Here is an 18,549-nt window from a genome sequence, read left to right on the forward strand (position 1 = left end):
CGCGCGGACTATTCTAAGGTGCTGATGCGACACTAATAAACCTGGGGCAGCCCAGGCCCTCCTCCCTCCCTGCTGTGTGGTTCCTCCGGGCCCGGGGACCGTGGCGGTGCGGCGGGGGGGACGTGCGGTCGGAGGGGGGCGCCGCGGGGGGGACGTGCGGTCGGAGGGGGCGCCGCGGGGGGGACGTGCGGTCGGAGGGGGCGCCGCGGGGGGGACGTGCGGTCGGAGGGGGGCGCCGCGGGGGGGACGTGCGGTCGGAGGGGGGCGCCGCGGGGGGGACGTGCGGTCGGAGGGGGCGCCGCGGGGGGGACGTGCGGTCGGAGGGGGGCGCCGCGGGGGGGACGTGCGGTCGGAGGGGGGCGCCGCGGGGGGGACGTGCGGTCGGAGGGGGGCGCCGCGGGGGGGACGTGCGGTCGGAGGGGGGCGCCGCGGGGGGGACGTGCGGTCCGAGGGGGGCGCCGCGGGGGGGACGTGCGGTCGGAGGGGGCGCCGCGGGGGGGACGTGCGGTCCGAGGGGGGCGCCGCGGGGGGGACGTGCGGTCGGAGGGGGCGCCGCGGGGGGGACGTGCGGTCGGAGGGGGGCGCCGCGGGGGGGACGTGCGGTCGGAGGGGGGCGCCGCGGGGGGGACGTGCGGTCGGAGGGGGGCGCCGCGGGGGGGACGTGCGGTCGGAGGGGGCGCCGCGGGGGGGACGTGCGGTCGGAGGGGGGCGCCGCGGGGGGGACGTGCGGTCGGAGGGGGGCGCCGCGGGGGGGACGTGCGGTCCGAGGGGGGCGCCGCGGGGGGGACGTGCGGTCCGAGGGGGGCGCCGCGGGGGGGACGTGCGGTCCGAGGGGGGCGCCGCGGGGGGGACGTGCGGTCGGAGGGGGCGCCGCGGGGGGGACGTGCGGTCGGAGGGGGGCGCCGCGGGGGGGACGTGCGGTCCGAGGGGGGCGCCGCGGGGGGGACGTGCGGTCGGAGGGGGCGCCGCGGGGGGGACGTGCGGTCGGAGGGGGGCGCCGCGGGGGGGACGTGCGGTCGGAGGGGGGCGCCGCGGGGGGGACGTGCGGTCGGAGGGGGGCGCCGCGGGGGGGACGTGCGGTCGGAGGGGGCGCCGCGGGGGGGACGTGCGGTCGGAGGGGGCGCCGCGGGGGGGACGTGCGGTCGGAGGGGGCGCCGCGGGGGGGACGTGCGGTCGGAGGGGGCGCCGCGGGGGGGACGTGCGGTCGGAGGGGGCGCCGCGGGGGGGACGTGCGGTCGGAGGGGGCGCCGCGGGGGGGACGTGCGGTCGGAGGGGGCGCCGCGGGGGGCGCCCCGGGGGGGCGGGGAGGGTCACGGAGGCCGCACGGCCTGTAGGCCAATGGCTGCGGGCGGGGGCGCGAGCGCAGGCCCTGTGGGGCTCCGGCCGGGGGCCCCCGAGCTCCCAGCTCCGCCTCGTTGCCCCTCCAGAGGCGCAGAAGGGAGGCGTCTGCGGGGGACGCCTCCGAGCGCGCCGAGCCCCACCGCGCACAGGCCCCCGACCAGCCCCTCGGGCCACGGCGCAGGCGCAGCGCAGGCCGGAAGCGGAAGCGGCGGGGCGGGGACAGCCCCAGCGGAACTTCCGCCGCGCTCGGCTCCGCCCCCCAGGGCCGCGGGGACGGCGGTGGGCCGCGCCCCTGTTCTTCGCCCGCCGGCGCCGGGGAGGACCCGCCCCGCCCCTCCGGCCCCCCCACGCCGCTAGCGCACCCGCTGCCCCGCACCTCTCCCTGCCCTCAGCCCCTTCGCCCCGCGTCCCGCGCCCGCTCCTCCCGGCCTCCCGCCCTCCTGGCCCGCGCCCGGAGCCCCGCTCCGCCCTCGCCTCGCCCGCGGAGCCCCCCGGGGTGTGGCGCGCCCGCGCCGAGGTGAGGTCACAGCGGGCGCGGGGAGGGGTGGGGAGAGCGCCGGGGCCCTCGCCGTGTGACCGGCCCGCGGCGGCCGGGGAGGACGCACGCCCCTCGGGCTGGAGCCAGGTGGGGAGCCTGGGCCCGGGACAGGGGGCAGCGCGGGGTGACCCTGTGGGGAGAAGGGGCGGCCGCAGCGCAGCTGGGGACCCGCGGCACCCCCTGGCCTGAGGCCTGCCCGACTGGAGGGCCAGGAGCTGGAAGGGGCGGCCCCCGGGTCCGGGGGGCCAGGGAGCGGCGGTGACCTTGCCCAGAGCCCGCGGCCTGTGGGGCTGGCGATGGACCGTCGGGACCCCGGGTTTCATGGCCCCAAGGGGAAGGCGCCCCGGCAGGCCTCGCCCCCCCGGAGCCCGAGCAGGGCCTGGGGCCGGCCCAGCACCCAGAGCGGAGGGCAGCAGGCGCGGACTCAGGACTGGGTAAGCTGCACCCCGGGAACTGGCCCTGCAGGTGGGCTGGCCCCGGCGAGCGGCAGAGGGGGCGCCTCGGCCTCGGGCAGGGCTCACCCGGGATGCGCGCTCTTCCCGCGGCCCCGCAGTCTCCCCAGGCCTGCACCCTGGGCGGGAGGGCGGCAGCACAGGTGGGGGGGGGTGTGGTGCGCGGGACCGTCCCCAGCAGTGGTGACCGGGGCATTTCCAGGAGCTGTGCCTGTGCCGGCCCCACGCTGGAGGCACTCTCCGCCCCTACCTCAGGCCGGATGGGTAAGCAGCTGCCCCTCCCCCGGAGCCATGAGCGGGTCGGCGGCTCTGGCCCCGGGGTGCTTCAGGAGCAGAGAAGCCAGATGCCCAGAGCTGAGTGTGGCTCCCTGTGTGCGGGGGCGGGAGCCAGGGCGGCCACACCCGGTGCCAGCGGAGGGCCAGGGTGGCCAGGGGGAGCCTGTCAGGCTGCGCGCAGTGCCTAGACGCCTGTGCGTGTGTGCCGTGGCCAGAGGGTTGCGCAAGAAGGTGGGGGGGAGGGGAAGCAGGCTCCCTAGCTGGCCCCCTCCCCTGGCCGCTGGGCGCTCTTCCCACTGCCCCTGCCCGAATACCTGTGAGGGCGGGTGAGGGTCTGGGGGGCCAGAGCCAGAGCCTTCGACTTGCTGGGCCAGGACCTAAACACACAAGGGTGTCACCTGGCGGGAGGAAGGGCGTGACTCCGGGGTCCCCTCCGGGGGGGTGGCGGGGACCATCGTTCTCCTGGCTCTTGGGTGGAGGCCACCCCCCACCCCCAAGGTTGAGGTTCTGAGAGGGGGCTGGGGGACAGTGGGGCCACAGGGGAGCAGGAAAAAGGGCCTGGTGGGAGGTGGCCAGGGTGGAGGCCGGAAGAAGGGCCGACCCATCTCTGCCGGCGCTCCGGCTTCTAGTTTGGGGGCAGGGAGTCCCTCCTCTTCCGAGTTGCCCTGCTGCTTCCCTCCTCTGCCCTCAGCCTTCGGGAGTGTCCGGTGCTCACTGCAGCCTGAAGGGTTCCCCGAGCTGCCCTCTGTCTCGCTGTCGTGCAGGGTGACCTTCCTCTCGGTGCTTCTTAGTGTGGAGTCCTGTTTTCACGGGCCGGCCTGCGGCTGGTCCTTGTCAGGCAGCACCACCAGCCTGGCTGACCATTCCTTCGTCCCTGTGTCATCCCATCCCAAGCCCCACAAGAGCCACGTGTGTCTGCAGTGTTGACTGTGGGCCCCTATCGCCCACCCAGTAAGGCTCTGTGCTCACAAAGGGGTCAGGAGTTCAGGCTGAGGCCAGGGTCTCAGGGGACGTCCTCCAGCGGAGGGTCTGCCAGCATCCAGCCTCTCACCGAGGGCTGCACAAGCTTCTGCCCGTCTGCGTCCTCAGAGTCTCACTGGAGTGACCTTGGAGCATTCTGAAAAAGGCCGGAACCCACGGACCAGCGCAGGACGGGAGGGCTGGCCAGCAGGACTAACACTGTGGTGGGCGACCACAGCCTGGGCGGAGCAGGGGGTCTGTGCCGGGCCGTGTGGTGGGAGGCGGCAGAAACAGTGGCTGCCCTGGTCACTGAGCCCCAGTCTGCCCGCATTGCTAATCCAGCATGGGTGCTGCGTTCCAGGCTGGTGTCCATCTGGTGTCCAGGCGAAGGACACCAGACATTTGCTGAAAAGCTCTGTCAGGAAGGAGGGCAAACCCAGAAACAGGACACGGCCGGGCCGAGCAGAACAAGACGGGGTTGCAGGTGCGCCCCCGTCCTCACCGTGACCTGCGCCCTCGTGGAAGAATTGGCCCACGCAGCCAGACCGGAGGGATGTGAACGCAGGGGACAGGGGACGTGACCGCCTGTTCCGTGCGGGAGAACAGACCGGAACCGGCTCCCAGCAGCCGGGGAGGAGGGTCCGCACGGCCGCGTGCAGCGCGGTGGCCCGCACGGTCGTAAACAGACTCGGAGAAAAAGGAAAAGGGCCCATCAGAAAACGGGAGTAAACTCGGCAGGAGGTAGGCAAACGTAGCTGAAAGAAACTTTCAAACACCCCAAAGTGGTACCGAGAGACCCGACAAGAGGAAGAGACGCCCAGTTCCCGGAGGAGAAGACGCCCGGCACGGAGGGCCCTCCTCGGGCGTTTCCCAGTTCAGTGTCCTCGACAACAAAGGTGCTGAGTGTTTGGGGTGCCTGGTGAGAAGAGCTCAACTCTTGATACTGGGGTCGAGTTCAAGCCCCCGTTGGGTGGAGAGATCCCTGAAAAAAGATAAACTTTAAAAAACCATAAACGTTTGTCTTGTCTTTTTCGGTGTGCCAAACCGGTGAAATAGAAGAAACCAAACACAGGTCCAGTCGTAGCAGACGTGAATTCTCACCACGAAGCCGGAGTCCTGACGTGTGACGCGCGAACGTCAGGACTGAAAAGAAAGTCCTGGAAATTGACCCAAATGCCCACAGAACGTGGACATCAGCGTAGGGCAAAGATGGCCTCTCACGTGGGTGGGTGAGATGGACTTGGAGTAAGTCTCGTGGGGCAGCCGTGCAGATACGGAGAAGACAGTCATAGCTGTGCCTCTCACTGAACACCAGGGAGAACCCCGGGTGCAGGGGTGGCCTTTCTAGCCTCCCAAGTCCGGGAACCAGCAGAGAGAAGACGGTCACATTTAAGCACATGTGGAAAACCAACAGAGCTTTCAGGGAGGAGCGCCTGGGGGGCTCAGTGGGTTAAGCCTCTGCCTTTGGCTCGGGTCATGATCCCAGGGTCCTGGGATCGAGCCCCACGGCGGGCTCTCTGCTCAGCAGGGAGCCTGCTTCCCTTTCTCTCTCTCCGCCTGCCTCTCTGCCTACTTGTGATCTCTCTGTCAAATAAATAAATAAAGTCTTAAAAAAAAAAAAAAAACAACTTTCAGGGAGGCAAAACACACACCAAGAGCAAAGTTAGAGATCAGTGCACCAAGATGCTCCGTGCCGGGGGGGGGGCGGGGGGGTACGTCTTGTCCGCACGCTGTGCGGGGAACTCTGGACTTGCACCCAGACCTGGAAGTTGGACTCCCCTGATGACACCTAGAAAAACTAACTCAAGGTGGATCAAAGACATAAAACTACAAAACTGGAAGAAAACACGGGAAACCTTCATGACATTGGTCATGACACCCAACAGCTCGAGCAACAAATGTAAAAGTAAATAAATTAGGGTCCATCAAATTAAAACCTTTTGATCTTCAAACCCTGGACAGAGTGAAAAGTCAGCCTGTGGAGCGGGAGGAAAACCTTTGCACATCGCACACCCGGGAAGGGAGGAGGGTCCAGAATGCACAGGGAGGGGAGCTCCAGACGAGACCGCCTGAGTCCGGAACGGGCCGAGAGCTTGAGCAGACCTTTCTCCTGCTCAGCGTCACTAGTCCAAGACGATGCAAACCAAAACCACGGGACAGCACCCACCCCCGTCGCCACCCCTCCTCTCGAAAACGGGGAGGGGCGCGTCTATGGGACTCGGTAGGCGAAGCTTCTGCCTTCAGCTCAGGTCATGGTCTCAGGGTCCTGGGATCGAGCCCCACGTCAGGCTCCCTGAGCAGGGGAGAGCCTGTTTCCCCCCTCCCTCCGCACTTGCCCTTGCTTGTGCACCTCTCTCTCAAATCAATCAATCTTTAATTAAAAAAAAAAAAAGGAAAGAACTGGCCAGGATGTGGAGAACGTGGGACCCTGTGCAGCGCTGGTGGGTGTGTGGGAAACAGGGCGGAGCCCCAGCAGAGATTAGCTCGGGACGGCCACGCGCGCCCGCCCCCACCCCCGGTCCGCTTGCAGGCGCGCATCCGACAACTGAAAGGCGTCGGGCAGACAGGTGTGCCTCCGGGTTTACGGCAGCGCCGGGCACAACAGTCAGAAGGCGGAGGCAGCCCGGGGTCCGTCGGAGCCGAGTGTGAGGTGTACATCAGTGGAACATGGCTGAGCCTTAATGAAGTTCGTTCAGACAAATGTCACGACTCCGGTGAGCCTTCAGGACGTTGTGCTGAATCACCATCCAGTCGCAGACGGACAGACGCTGCACAGCCCAGTTCCATGAGGCCCCTAGAGTGGGCAGACTCGGGAAGGACAGCGGGGGCGGCAGGAGTTGGGGACTTAACGCGTTGGGAGGACAGTTTCAGTTTGGGAAGGTGAGAACGTTCTGGAGACGGGGGGCGGGGGTGGTGACGGCTGCAGGACATGGGGAATGTGCTTTAGTGACCCTGAGCGGACACCTCCGAGTGGTAAAAGTTACGTGTGACTTAGCGCATGAGAGAACGTAAAAGGGGAGGAGAGAAGAAGGTGAAGACACGGGGCGTCTGGGGGCTCGGTTGCGAGGCCTCTGCCTTCGGCTCGGGTCATGGTCCCGGGGTCCCGGGATGGAGCCTGGCATCGGGCGCTCTGCTTGGCGGGAAGCCTGCTTCTCCCTCTGCCTCTCCCCCTGCTTGTGTTCTGTCTCTCGCTGTGTCTCTGCCAAATAAATAAAATATTTTGGGGGCACCTGCGTGGCTCAGTGGGTTAAGCCTCTGCCTTCAGCTCGGGTCATGGTCTCAGGGTCCTGGGATCGAGTCCCGCATCGGGCTCTCTGCTCAGCAGGGAGCCTGCTTCCTCCTCTCTCTCCGCCTGCCTCTCTGCCTACTTGTGATTTCTGTCTGTCAAATAAATAAATGAAATCTTTAAAAAAACAACAACAAAAAACCGGAGACACCGATGACAACAAAGGAAACTCTCACGTGGCCCCAGAAACGCGCTCAGTGAAGGACTTAGGGTGGGCAGTTGCAGGCTGTTAGGAAGTGAGTCCCCCCACCTGTGCGGTGAGGACCGTCCAGAGTCGCTTCCGGCTCTCCTGGAGCGGCTTCACCGCGACACCACCCGTGCTGCGGGGGAGGGGGTGGCCGCGGGGGCGGGTTGGGGGAGTGACGTGCCAGTGGAACTGTGCACGGACCGAAAAGTCCTGAACGTGTGGTGAGTAGATCAAACCAGGCCGCACCTGGAGGACTGAAGGTCAGGCCTGACCCTGCGGCGCCCGCGCCTCTGCCCCCCCGAGCAGGGACGTCGGCTCTTCCCCGCTCGCCGAGGAAGGTGTGCGGTGTCAGCCGCGACCCGGTGCGCGGTGAGTACGCGACGTGGTGTGTGGAAAGACGAGGACTCCAGAAACGCACGGAATAAAATCGTCTGTATTCGCAAGGGGGAGAGCACGTGATCCTCTCAACAGATACGGAAGATAACGTTAGTAAATTGCAGCATCTTTCTTAAAACAAACAAAAACCTATTGATGATTCTTTCAATGGAGGCACAGTTACCGCGGCGAGAGCCGACTGATTCCGAGTAAGGCAGGACGCGGCGGGCCCGTCTGTGACGTGACGCCGTTGCTCTGGGGAGGCTCGGTCAGCCTCTCACAGGCGCCCGGGGTCGCCACGACGATGGGCCCGTCCGACGCCGAGCCTGCGCCCCGGTCGGGAGGCGGGACGAGCTGTAAGTACCTGAAAGGCAGACCTGAGACGGCCGGTGTCTGCCGCTGAGCCGTGACCCTGCTGGAAACCCGCGTGAGCCGCTGAGAAGACCGCTGGGAGGAGAGCCCGGCTGGAGACGGCCTCCCTCGGAAGCTTAGTAGTTTCTGGGGGCCCCTGGGCGGCTCCGTCGGCTGAGCGTCTGCCTTCGGCTCTGGTGGTGACCCCGGGGTCCTGGGGTCGAGCCCCGCGTGGTCGGGCTCCCTGCTCACCCCCACGGCCCCCATCCCCGCTTGTGCTCTCTGGCTCACTCACTTTCTCTCAAATAAATAAATAAAACATAAAAAAAATAAAACTTATTTTCCCAACACACCGAAAATAACCGAGCAGGAAATGTAGTGGGGAGAAAAGGATTCATTCCCTTTCACAACAGAAACTGCGAAGTCCCTGAGAATGGATCCGTTCCTGAGACGGACGCGGGGCCCCGCAGCGCCGACAGCAGCTGACGGAAGTCTGCGCCGTCTCGTTTCCCGGGAAGATTTAACGCCTTAAACCTGTCAGATTTCCCCCAAGTACCCTCTTCGGTGCAATACCAGTTTCTCAAAGAAACGGAACTTTTCACGAGTGTTGACAGTCTTACCCTAAACGTGCCTACGTCTCTGTCCAGGTGTCAATTACCTGCTGCACCGGACAACTGTCCCCGAGACTCAGCAGCTCAACAGCAAGTACGTCTGTCCCTGTGTCCGTCGGTCGGGGTTGTGGGCGCGGCTGGCTTTGGTCGGTCAGGTCATAGCCTAGACGCCGGGGCTGCGGTCTCCCTGCTCGGCGGGGAGTCCACTTCCCGCTCCCTGCTTGTGCTCTCTCTCTCTCTCTCACTCTTTCTCTCTCAAATAAGTAAAATCTTAAAATGAAACAGAACCGTATGGCATTGGGGAAGACAGACTCGGGCAAGAGATCCACAGTCCAGGGCAAATAGTTGGAAAATGAGTCCCTGTGTGAGTCTGGGGCTTCCGGGACGGCGGGGCACGGACTTCTGCAGGATCGGGGCGGTGGCTGGCTGCCCGTTTTGAAGATCAAACACGGCAATCGTGGAAACCAAACCACAGTCGGGCCAGGACCACGCGACGGCGGCGGCGGAAGCTCGGGGGGCGGGTGGGGAGGTTCCTGCCGGGGCCCCACACTAAACGCGCGCTGGGAAATCCTGCAAGTCGGACGAAGTCTTTAAAGGTTAGTGCAAAGACACAAAAATCTGACGAGATGGTCTGGAAGAAACTGCTCGTGCCGCGCACGACGTTCGAACGTGGACCGACCGGATTCTACGAAGAGACGCTTTTGGGCCCTGGAAGGCGGTTTCAGCAGCGAGTGGAAGGCGTGTGAGCGATGGACTCAGTTCTCGGAGGAGCGGGCGGATGTTCAGCAGGAGGGGGCGGCTGGGGGATGGGGCGTGCTGGGCCGCGAGGCCACCAGTCCTGTGGCATCGTCTGTCGTCTTTTTTTTTTTTTTTTTTCGTTTAACCTCATTAATCTTTCCTCCCGCCTCTAACTTTTGGCGAAGTTACTTTGTTCTCTTCCTCGCTGCTTGAATTGCTTGTGGCTTTTCCCTAATTTTCCAGCATTTGGGGTCCTGTCTTCACGGGACGGCGGCAGCCGGGGCTCCCCGCACCCTTGCTCGTGTCCGCGTGAGCCGGCTTGCAGCCTCGTTTCCCCTTTCCCTCGGGGCGGATTAGGGGTGCTTTGGAAGGTCGGCCCCAATGGGGTTCTGCTGTCAATTTCTAGTTGTCTTGTGGCCGCCCGATGTGACCCGGACGAGTCCTGTGCTGGCCCGTCTGTTTTTTGGCGGCCTAAAGCGCAGCTGACGTGTGCGATGTTCCCTTTGCTTGGGGACAGCGCGGTTGCCTGCGGCCGGCGGTGCGTGCACGTCCTGTGTCTGTCAGGTCACGCTGCTTCACCACTTCAGACTCTGTTTTTTAAAAATTGGGCTATTTTTTTTAACACATGTGCTTGTGTAACTTAGGACGACAGCCCTGCCCTAGCTCTTGGGGGTCACAAGGGGCACAGCCCGGTGCCCACAGCTTCCAGCTCTCGTGGCCATTCCCACCACGAACTGGGATTCCGGGACTCGGGGCCTGTCCTCACCGCGCACCCTCTCCTCGGGGACCCCAGCCACACCCGGAGCTGCTGCGTCGCTGGTGACAAAGCCCCACGCGGAACCCACAGCTCAGTCCACCTCAGAGCCCCAGGCATGTGGACAACTGCCTGTGGCTGCTCCGGGGCCCCGCAGGCCACACTTGGGGAGCCCAGAGGCCAGCTCCGTGCCCAGGGGAGGCTGCGCCCCAAGGCCTCTCATCTGGAGTGCCCCTGCTGGCCTCCCCTCAGCAGGACCCCAGGTCCTGGGCCCTCGTCTCCGTCCTTGCTGGTTTACTCCCAGTTTGGTGAAGGGCCTGGGAAGGAGGGCCCCGGAGACGTCTGAGCTCCCGACCGCGGAGCTGCTCAGACGTCCTCATTCTGCCGCCACACTCGCGTGGTGCTTTCGTGGGTGGAAACTCTCCGTGGAAAATCATGTTCTTCCAGGACATGGATTTCTCTATCACCCCAACCCCTGCTGTTTCTGCGTGATGCCCGAGACCGTGTGGCCTCGGGTCCTTGGCATGTGCGCCGCGTCAGCCTCTGCAGGCCCCTGCGACGCCCACACGCCCCCGTCTGCTTCCTCTCACGCTCCGCCGCCGCACCCCCTCGTCCCTAGGAAGCGCGGGTGCGCGTTCGTTTTCTCAACTCTCTCCTCCTGAAGTCTGACTGCCTGGGTGCTGGCCTACGCGGTCGAAGTTTCCAGGTTTCTCCTGATTCCGGCTCACCGTGTCTTTGTTTCTGGTGTTCGGCCAGTCCTTGCTTTCGCGGTCAGCGCTTGCTGTAATGACCGGCTCTGTGACGGCTTCCTTGAGCCGCCGCCGTGCGCTCCTGCTCGCCCTCCGTCAGGGGCCTGGGGTCAGCAGGCCCCTGTGTCCCCCGCTTGCCGCGCAGTCTCAGAGGTCCTCCGGGGATGCCGCAGCCGTGGCGGATGGCGGAGACCTGAGAGGCGGGCCTGGGGCAGGGGCTCCGCTCCCAGTCACCCTGCTCTGCGGGGAGCGGGATAGAGTTTAGTGGGAAACGCCGCGGGGCTACGGCCGGACAGAGGGAGGGACCCCACACCACCGGCCACGCCTGTGGGGAGCTTTCCACGTGGACACAGTCACATGTTTAAAGAGCTCCGGCTTGCCGTCTGAGGTCCTCTCCCACACCCCCCTTTTTCTGTTCTGGGGACACCCGTGTCTAGGAGAACAACAGCTATGGGACGGGGGGTCTCTTTCCTGTCCCCCGAGTCTCTCATCCCTGCAGACACCGCACCTGCTCCTGGTCAGTGCAGAAGAGCAGAACGGGGGCTGGCCTGAGGCTCCACGCGTGGGGGCAGCCTCACCCGTGGTCAGGTGCTTGGGCTGTGAGGCGGGAGGTGTCTGGGGGCTCTGGCCTGGGCGTCCCACCCTCGGGGTCTGTCAGGCCACCCGTTTTGTCCAGGAAGGAACCTTCCTCTCCTGGGAAGACGGGGGGAGTAGCCAGGCCCCACGGATCTTGGTGCAGAGTGGGAGGAGGGGCTGGGAGCGTCACTTTTTTTTTTTTTTTTTTTTTTTTGCGGTTGTTGGTGGGGTGATGCTTAAACCGCAGAAATGTGTTGTCTCAAGGTCTGGAGGCTGCGAGGTCCAGACCCAAGTGCCAGCAGTGCCACTTCCTTCTCCGGCCTTCCTGCTTGGCTTGTGGCCGGCCCAGGCCCCTGGGTGCCCTCACGCCTCCTTCCGTGTGGGTCTCTGGGCCCTAGTGTCCACTTTGGGGGTTTGCTTCTTATTTTTAAGTATATGGCTTAGCGGCATTGAGTATGTTCACGTTGTCGGAACCCGATCTCCAGGACTTCTGTTCTGTGCATCTGATGCTGTCCCCATCTGCTTGGGGGGGACGGCTCCCCAGCCCTGTCGTCCCGTCTACTTAGCGTCGCTGTGGATCTGACTCCTCTGGGGACACCCAGAGTGGAATCACACAGGTTTCTCCTCCGGTGACCTGCCTGGGTCACTGGGCGTAGTGTCCTCAAGGCTCAGCCACGTTTCTTCCTTTTAAAGCTGAATCATATTCCGCGGCCTGCACGTGCCCCTCTAGGGAACGCAGGCACCCAGCAACGGCCGTCTGGGTTTTCCCACAGCCTTTGTCTGTTGTGGGCCGTGCTGCTGTGACCCGGGCGTGCGGCGTCTCCGTGAGGCCTGCTGTCCGTTCCTGTGGCTACGCACCCACCAGAGGGCCTGCTAGCTCACAGGGGAATTCTATTTCTAATTTTTTGAGGAACGGGGACTTTACTCTGCACTTGTCTCAATTCTCTGTTCTTAGCGCACCCCCCGTGGCACTGCAGACAGTGACCGGCTGTCTCACCCCCCACCCCAGGGAGGTGGGGGGGGGCGGTCCCCAGGCCTGGCCAGAGTCTGGGAGGGTCTGTCACATACAGCCCACCTGGGAAGTTCTGCCGGGGGTGCGGGGGGACAGTGCTGCAGGGCTGTGGCTTCTGGTCTTTCCCGGTTACTGACGCCTTTCCAGCCTCCTGCCTTGTGCTGAGCACCCTCTACACTGGCCCCTGGCCACCTCTCCGCCGGTCCTCACGGTTCCTGCGGCTTTTTCTTGACTTAGTGGGGCTCGAGGAGGAGCGGCCCCCCGCCACCCCATCTCTCCTGAGGCTCTCGCAGGCCAGCCTGGAGGACGGCTACTGCCTGCCACCTCCTGGCTCCAGCGGGAAGGGCCGTGGCCGCCGCTGTGAAGACCTCCCCGTCCGGGGCCGACCCTCGCGCAGAAAAGTGGCAGGTGGTGGGGCCGGGCTCTGGGCGGGAGCCGCTGCAGGCAGAGCTGGATCCTGGGGACACGCGGGCGGGCTGCTCTCCGTGCGGTGCAGAGGGTCTGCGGGCGCGGGAGCCCGGAGCACAGGTGTGGCCGGTGCCCACTGCGCCCCTGTTTGCGCAGGTGTGTGAACCCCCCGAGAGCAGGCCCGCGAGCCGCCACTGGAGCGTCAGCATCGATGAGCGCCGGCAGCTGGCCTCGCAGGACGGCGGGGAGGAGCCAGGCACCGGCGGGCCTGACCCCCACTACAGGGTGTGCGGTGAGGGGGGGGCGGGGGAGTGCGGGGGGCGCCGGCGACACACAGCCCCTGCCTGGACCCGCCCCCTGATCCCGCGGTTGCCCCCAGGACATCGTGCAGCTCGTGGCCCAGCTGGTGTCCGAGAACGTGGACAAGGACGTGCTCCTGCCCCACCCACTGAGGTCCTCTGAGTCCGCCCACGCCTTCCACGTCTTCCTGGCCCGGAGCTCGCCTCCCTGGCAGACCGCGACCTCGGAGGCGCAGGTCTCTAGGTCACCGCCCTCCTAAGAGATGACGCAGCCCAGTGTCTGTGTTCCAGCGCCTTTCCTGGGGGCCCTGGGGTAGGCGGCGGCGGCGGCCTCTTCACCTCCCGCGGGAGCTCGTGAGCCCAGCGATGAGAGAACCCAGGCCCAGGCGGACCCTGTCACTGCCCCGTCCTTAGAGCACGCAGCCCTGAGGCCTTGGAGGCCACCTCGGCGCGGGGTGCCCTGCCCAGCCCAGCCTCCGGGAGGCCCCCTGAAGGGGCCTGGGGGACAGGGCGGTGGGGGGGGGCGGTGTTGCTTCCAGAAGGGCCAGCTGCTGCCTAGAGAGGCCTCGGCCTGCACCTTCCTGGAGTCGAGCAGCTGTGAATCGCCCGCGAAGGGGGAGGGGGGCATGGTGGCTCACGGGCCCCCCTACTGAGCCCAGTTCATGAGCAACTCCCTTGCTGGTCCTGGGGGGGAGGGGAGGGAGTTTGCGGCCATCAGCCGCTGGGCACGGATGCTCACCCAGCTGGGGGACACCGGGTCTCGTGCTGGGCCCTGCCTGCGGGAGGTCCAAAGGGGCCCGCATAACCCTGGGGGAGCGGAAGCCAGGGGGTGCTGAGCACGGGAGGGTCCCTGCAGGAGGGGTGCCTCCCCACCTCCGCACAGTGCTTGGCGGGCAGAGGGCAGCTGTGAAGAGCTGGCCCTGGGCCCGTCCCAACGTCTGCTTTTGGGGGCTGAGGGGTGGGCGGAGGGTTCTGAGCCCCCGGGGGACGGGGGGGAGTGCACCGGCGGAGCTGCAGCTGGAGGGGGACTGGAGGCCGGAGGAGGGAAGGCGGGGGTGGGGGCGGGCTCCTAGCCCTCCGGGGCCGTGGAAGGCCGGCAGCAGGGGTGGGAGCCGTCCCCGGGACTTGGCCACTGACTCTCAGGGGCTGATGGGCTTCTCTGTGGGGCCAGCTGGGTGGCGGGGACTTCAGGCCAGATGAGGTGATGAACCCCAGGTCTGGGTGCGGGCAGGAGCCAGGCCTGCACGCACCGGCCTCCCTGGGTCCCGGAACCCGTGGCCCGTGTCCTGAGGGGCAGGCTGAGGTTGAGGCCTGGGGGACAATATGACCCCCTCCTCCCCTCTTTAGGGATCTCTGATGATGAACTAGGGGGTGGGTGTCATGGGCCAGGCTCCATGCTGGGCAGGAAGGAACCCTCCCCCAGCCCCCTCCCCAGCAGTGCTCCCAGTGCAGAGCGGGAGCTAAAGTGCCAACGGTCAGGTAGAGGTGACAAGGGCTTTGGAGTTCTTTGTCCCGGAGCGGGGATCCGGAGGGTCACCGGGCTGACCTACCGGTTCTGGTCTGGCTTGGGGCGGGTCCCGAGGCGGCAGTCAGACGGTGGTGAGTCCAGGATGCCCAGACGGCGGCCCTCTGCCTTCCGCGTGGTCTCGGCGCCTCTGCTGGGCCGGGAGCCTGCGGGCCCCCGCGGCAGGGCAGAGGGGCCTTGGGGGGGCGAGACCCCGGCCGGGCAGCGTCCTCAGCCACCTCCTGCGTGGTTACCGTAGTTACCAAAGCCTCAGGACCCTCCCAGTGGCCCCGTCCGGCAGAGCGTGGTGCCCAGGACAGGGGTCACTCACCACCTGGGGATGGGTTTGCTGCCACCCAGAGCTCTGGTTTCTACTGCTGCCCCAGCAGAGCACCGCCGCAGACGTCCTGTCCTCACGTTCCCTGGCTGGGGCGCCGCAGAGGTCCCAAAAGGGCCCCACCAGCCTAGGATCAGGCTGTGGGCACGGCTGCCGGCCCTCCTGGAGACTCTGTTCCTGGCCTTTTCCAGCTTCTGGAGGCTGCCTGCTAGCCTTGGCGTGTGGCCCCTTCCTCCGCCTTCAAGGCCGGCTGCGTGGCCCCTGTGGGCCCCACGCCCCGTCTTCTCTGGGGCCTCCGCCTCTTCCGTCAGCCCCGGTGCTGCGGGCCGCTGCTCCACGGTCATGGCCGAGCCGTCCCGGGCCCCACGGGCACATTCACAGCTTTGGGGTGAAGATGTGCACATCTTTTGGGGGTGCCGTGCCTTCCCCGGGGCCCAGCACCGACTGGGTAGAACGGGGGTGCTGCTTCCCATCCCACAGAACATGGGGCTGCCCCCAACAACCAAGGACAATCAGCCCCAAGCGGGAATGGCGCCTGCCCGGAGCCCCTGGAACAGAAGAGGGTCCCCCCGGCAGCAGAGTGGGAGTCGGCAGGACGAGCAAAGAGCGTCTCAGGGCAGCAGCAGTCGGCGGGGACGTCTCCTGGGCCACCCCCACCGTATGTCTCTTCTTTGTTTTTATTTTTTAAGATTGCATTTATTTTGAGAGTGCAGGTTGGGGGAGGGGCGGAGGGCGGGGGGAGAGTCCCCGCTGAGCACAGCGCGCCCCCACAACCCTGAGTTCGTGACCTGAGCTGAAACCAAGCATGAATGCTTCAGGGCGCCCGGGGGGCCCAGTCATTGGGTGTCTGCCTTTGGCTCAGGTCATGATCCCAGGGTCCTTCCTGCTGGGCGGGAGGCCTGCTCTCCCTCTCCCCCTGCTTGTGTTCCCTCTCTCAGTGTGTCTCTTGCTGTCAAATAAATAAATCAAATCTTAAAGAAAAAAGAGATGCTTTACCGACGGTTCCCCCAGGCGCCGCCACCCCCCGGTGTCCGTTCTCCACTGCCCCTGCCCTTTCAGCCAGGTGGGTCTCTCCTCATGCTCCAGGAGGAACACCCCCCCCCCGAATCACAGAGATATCCCCATGTGGGGGGCCATGTGGGGATACCCCTGAGGAGGGAAGCCCTTTGGGGACATCCGGGGGGGCACTGGAGTGCTCTGGTGGCAAGGTGGACAGTGTCCCGCCGGCAGGCCTGCCCGGCTGGCCGCGTGCGTCCCTTGCGTCCTTCCACCGGTCTGCGCTCACGAGGGAGGTCAGCTCAGAGCAGGCAGCACAGGCGGCCGTAGACACCCCGAGGAGGAAAGCTGGTGTGCGCTGGGGGTGTCGTTTGTGTCCTCCCGAGGGCCAGCACCGCCCCTGCTGAAGAGAAGGACCTCGTGGGCTCTGCGAGAACACGCTCACTACTCAACAGCAGAGTTTTAAAAATCTCACCCACAGTCGCACCAAGATGAGGCTGTGGACGCGCGGCAAAGGCTATCCAGGTACCCCCAGAGACCCAGGCAGCGAGGAGAGAGCGTGTGGAAATACAGAGTAAGCGCAGAGGCCCTCCCTGCAAACCTAAGAAATTTTCATTTTAAGGGAAAACAGAATTGCTGAATTAACGAGTGCGTCTTCCCCCCAAGTTTAAAAGCTTCTCCTAAGATTATTTTTAGAAATTGCAAAAATCAAGAGACGGCGTCACATGGCTCTGGCAGCGCGCTCCCCGCACACACGCTGGCTGACGCCGGCCGCTGCGCAGAGGAGCCGGCGCTGGGCTCCCCGCCCCCGCCCGCGGACCGTCATTCCCACTCGGGGCTGGCACGGGCCTTGGGCCTGCACCCACGGCCCCCGGCCCGGGACCCCGCACGCCGCGGCGAGCTCGCCAGCCCCACGTGGCGGCTCAGTCTTCGCGCAGCATGAGAGCTCAGCCCTTGGTGGCCGGAGAGCTGTGTTTCTGGGGCTCCTCGTGGCGCTCACACGTCTCCCCGCAGAAGGGGCGGGGACCCTGCTTTCTCAGCCGGGGTGGCTGGCCTTCCCTCGGGGCCCGGTCTCCGTGCCCCGCGGCTGCAGGAGTGCGGGCCCCGCTGCCACTCTGTCCTGCATGGGACCTGCTTTCTGAAAGCCAGCCCCGGGGACCCTTGGAGTCCAGTGACAGGCGAGATGGGCCTCCGAGCGGACGCCGCTCCGTCGGGATTTCTGGAGCATGCGGGCCCTCGCCACCCGGCCTTTCCTGCAGATCCCTGAGTGCTCTCTGCAGTGCTCTGCCTCTGCTCGTCTCGGCCCTCACCGTGCTGCCGCCCGGGGGTGCCCCGAAGCCCCCCAGTGCACGCCTGTCCGTCCGAGGGGCCTCCTCCTCCACCCGTGTCCTGACCCCTCTCCACAGCTGTGCCCGTCACCGTGACCCCTCTGTCCCCTTCCCTGCGTCCTTTGTGGCGTGCATTATTCACAGCTCTAGCCTGCGTGTCCCCCCGGGGGCAGAGACCTTGTCCCCCCACCCAGCCCGCCAGGTGCGTCACACGTCAGGTTGAGTAAGTTGTTGTTTTGGCTGCTTTGTCTCGTCCCCCAAGTATCTCCAGCCTTTCCCGCCTCCGTCATCCCACATTCTGCCCCTCGCTGCTCCGGGCTGACTCCAGCAGCCGTGTGGTTTTACACGTTAACGCTCGCTCCCATCCTGCTCTTCGGTCGCCCGGTACTGGGGCTTCTGATGACGGACGGCACGTGCGGTCCAGGTTCCCGCGGCCTCCCGCGCTCCTGTGGCTTCTGGTGGCTGCTCTCCGGGGTTTCCAGCTGGCCCTCGCCCCCTCTCTCCCTCCCTCCTGCAGTTTCTCTGTTGCCGGGTGTGTGGAGGCGGCCGCCAGGCCCTCGTTCCCGTTCCGACGCCAGGAGCCGTCTTTCTGCGCCGCTGGTAAGTGGGCGGGTGCACAGTCTCTCTTGCAGCTCACCTGAGACCTGCCGCCTGCCTGCGAGCAGGGCAGGGCGCTGCCGGCGCTGTCCCCTGTCCTTATGGGTCTGGAAGCGGCAGAAAGCAGGCCGCAGCCGGAGCAGCCGTGTGCTGTGGGGTCCCAGGCCTCAGCAAACGGCCACTCGGCTCTGTGAGGGTCGCATCCTACCCTTCGTGGGGAAGCCCGGAGTCTGGGTCTTCCCTGAGACCCCGGACCCCCTCGGCCGGGCTGCCCACGCCACGCCGTGCCCACCCACCCCCCAGCCATGCTTGTCCTCCGTCCCGCTCGCAGGGAGGAAGTCGGCCTCCCCTCTCGGTCAGCCGCCCTCCCCAGCTGGGCCAGGGCCACACTTCTCAGGACGGAGCCCTGAAGGCAGACGGAGGCAGAAGCAGGCCCTTCCTAGGGAGGAAGTTTCAGGCTCTTTCCGCGCCCGAAGGCCGCCTGGCTATTTTTCGGTCGTTCTAACTTTCTGGTCAGCTTAGTGAGTATTGGAAGGTTCTGCGGTGCAGCGTCACTGTCCAGGGCATTAGGAAGGGGGCCTATGGGGAGGGAAGGACACCCCTCCCCCCCCCCCAGCCATCCACCAGGGCTCCCTGGGCTGGGCTTGCTCAGAGAGCTGGCCGCGCTGTGCACCGCGGAGCGTTTCCTGTCCTGGAGCCCGGGGCAGGCTCCGGTAGCAGCCCACCGCCCTCCTTGGAACCCCTGGCTTTCACTCCAGCACCTGCTCTGGGCTCCGCTCTGGGGACCTCCGGGTCTGGCCCTGGGAGCCTCCCCCAGTGCTGGGGGCCCCACACCTTGAATGCTTCCCTCCAAGCCCCACAGGGATGTCCCTCA

General features: G+C 66.0%; 1 protein-coding gene across 1 annotated transcript; it reads left to right on the forward strand.

The window, feature by feature from the left end:
* Positions 1 to 1,338: 1,338 nt before the first annotated feature.
* On the forward strand, positions 1,339 to 13,276 carry TEX22 (testis expressed 22; the record flags this gene model as incomplete). The annotated part of the gene is made up of 5 exons (XM_080809776.1): positions 1,339 to 1,371; positions 1,428 to 1,620; positions 1,734 to 1,858; positions 12,771 to 12,899; positions 12,994 to 13,276. 5 exons carry the CDS (start codon positions 1,339 to 1,341, stop codon positions 13,171 to 13,173), a joined length of 660 nt encoding a protein of 219 aa, XP_080665902.1. The 3' UTR covers positions 13,174 to 13,276.
* Between the last annotated feature and the right edge of the window lie 5,273 nt (positions 13,277 to 18,549).

Source organism: Martes martes (assembly GCF_963455335.1).
Source record: "Martes martes genome assembly, chromosome: 7".
Taxonomy (NCBI): Eukaryota; Metazoa; Chordata; class Mammalia; order Carnivora; family Mustelidae; genus Martes; species Martes martes.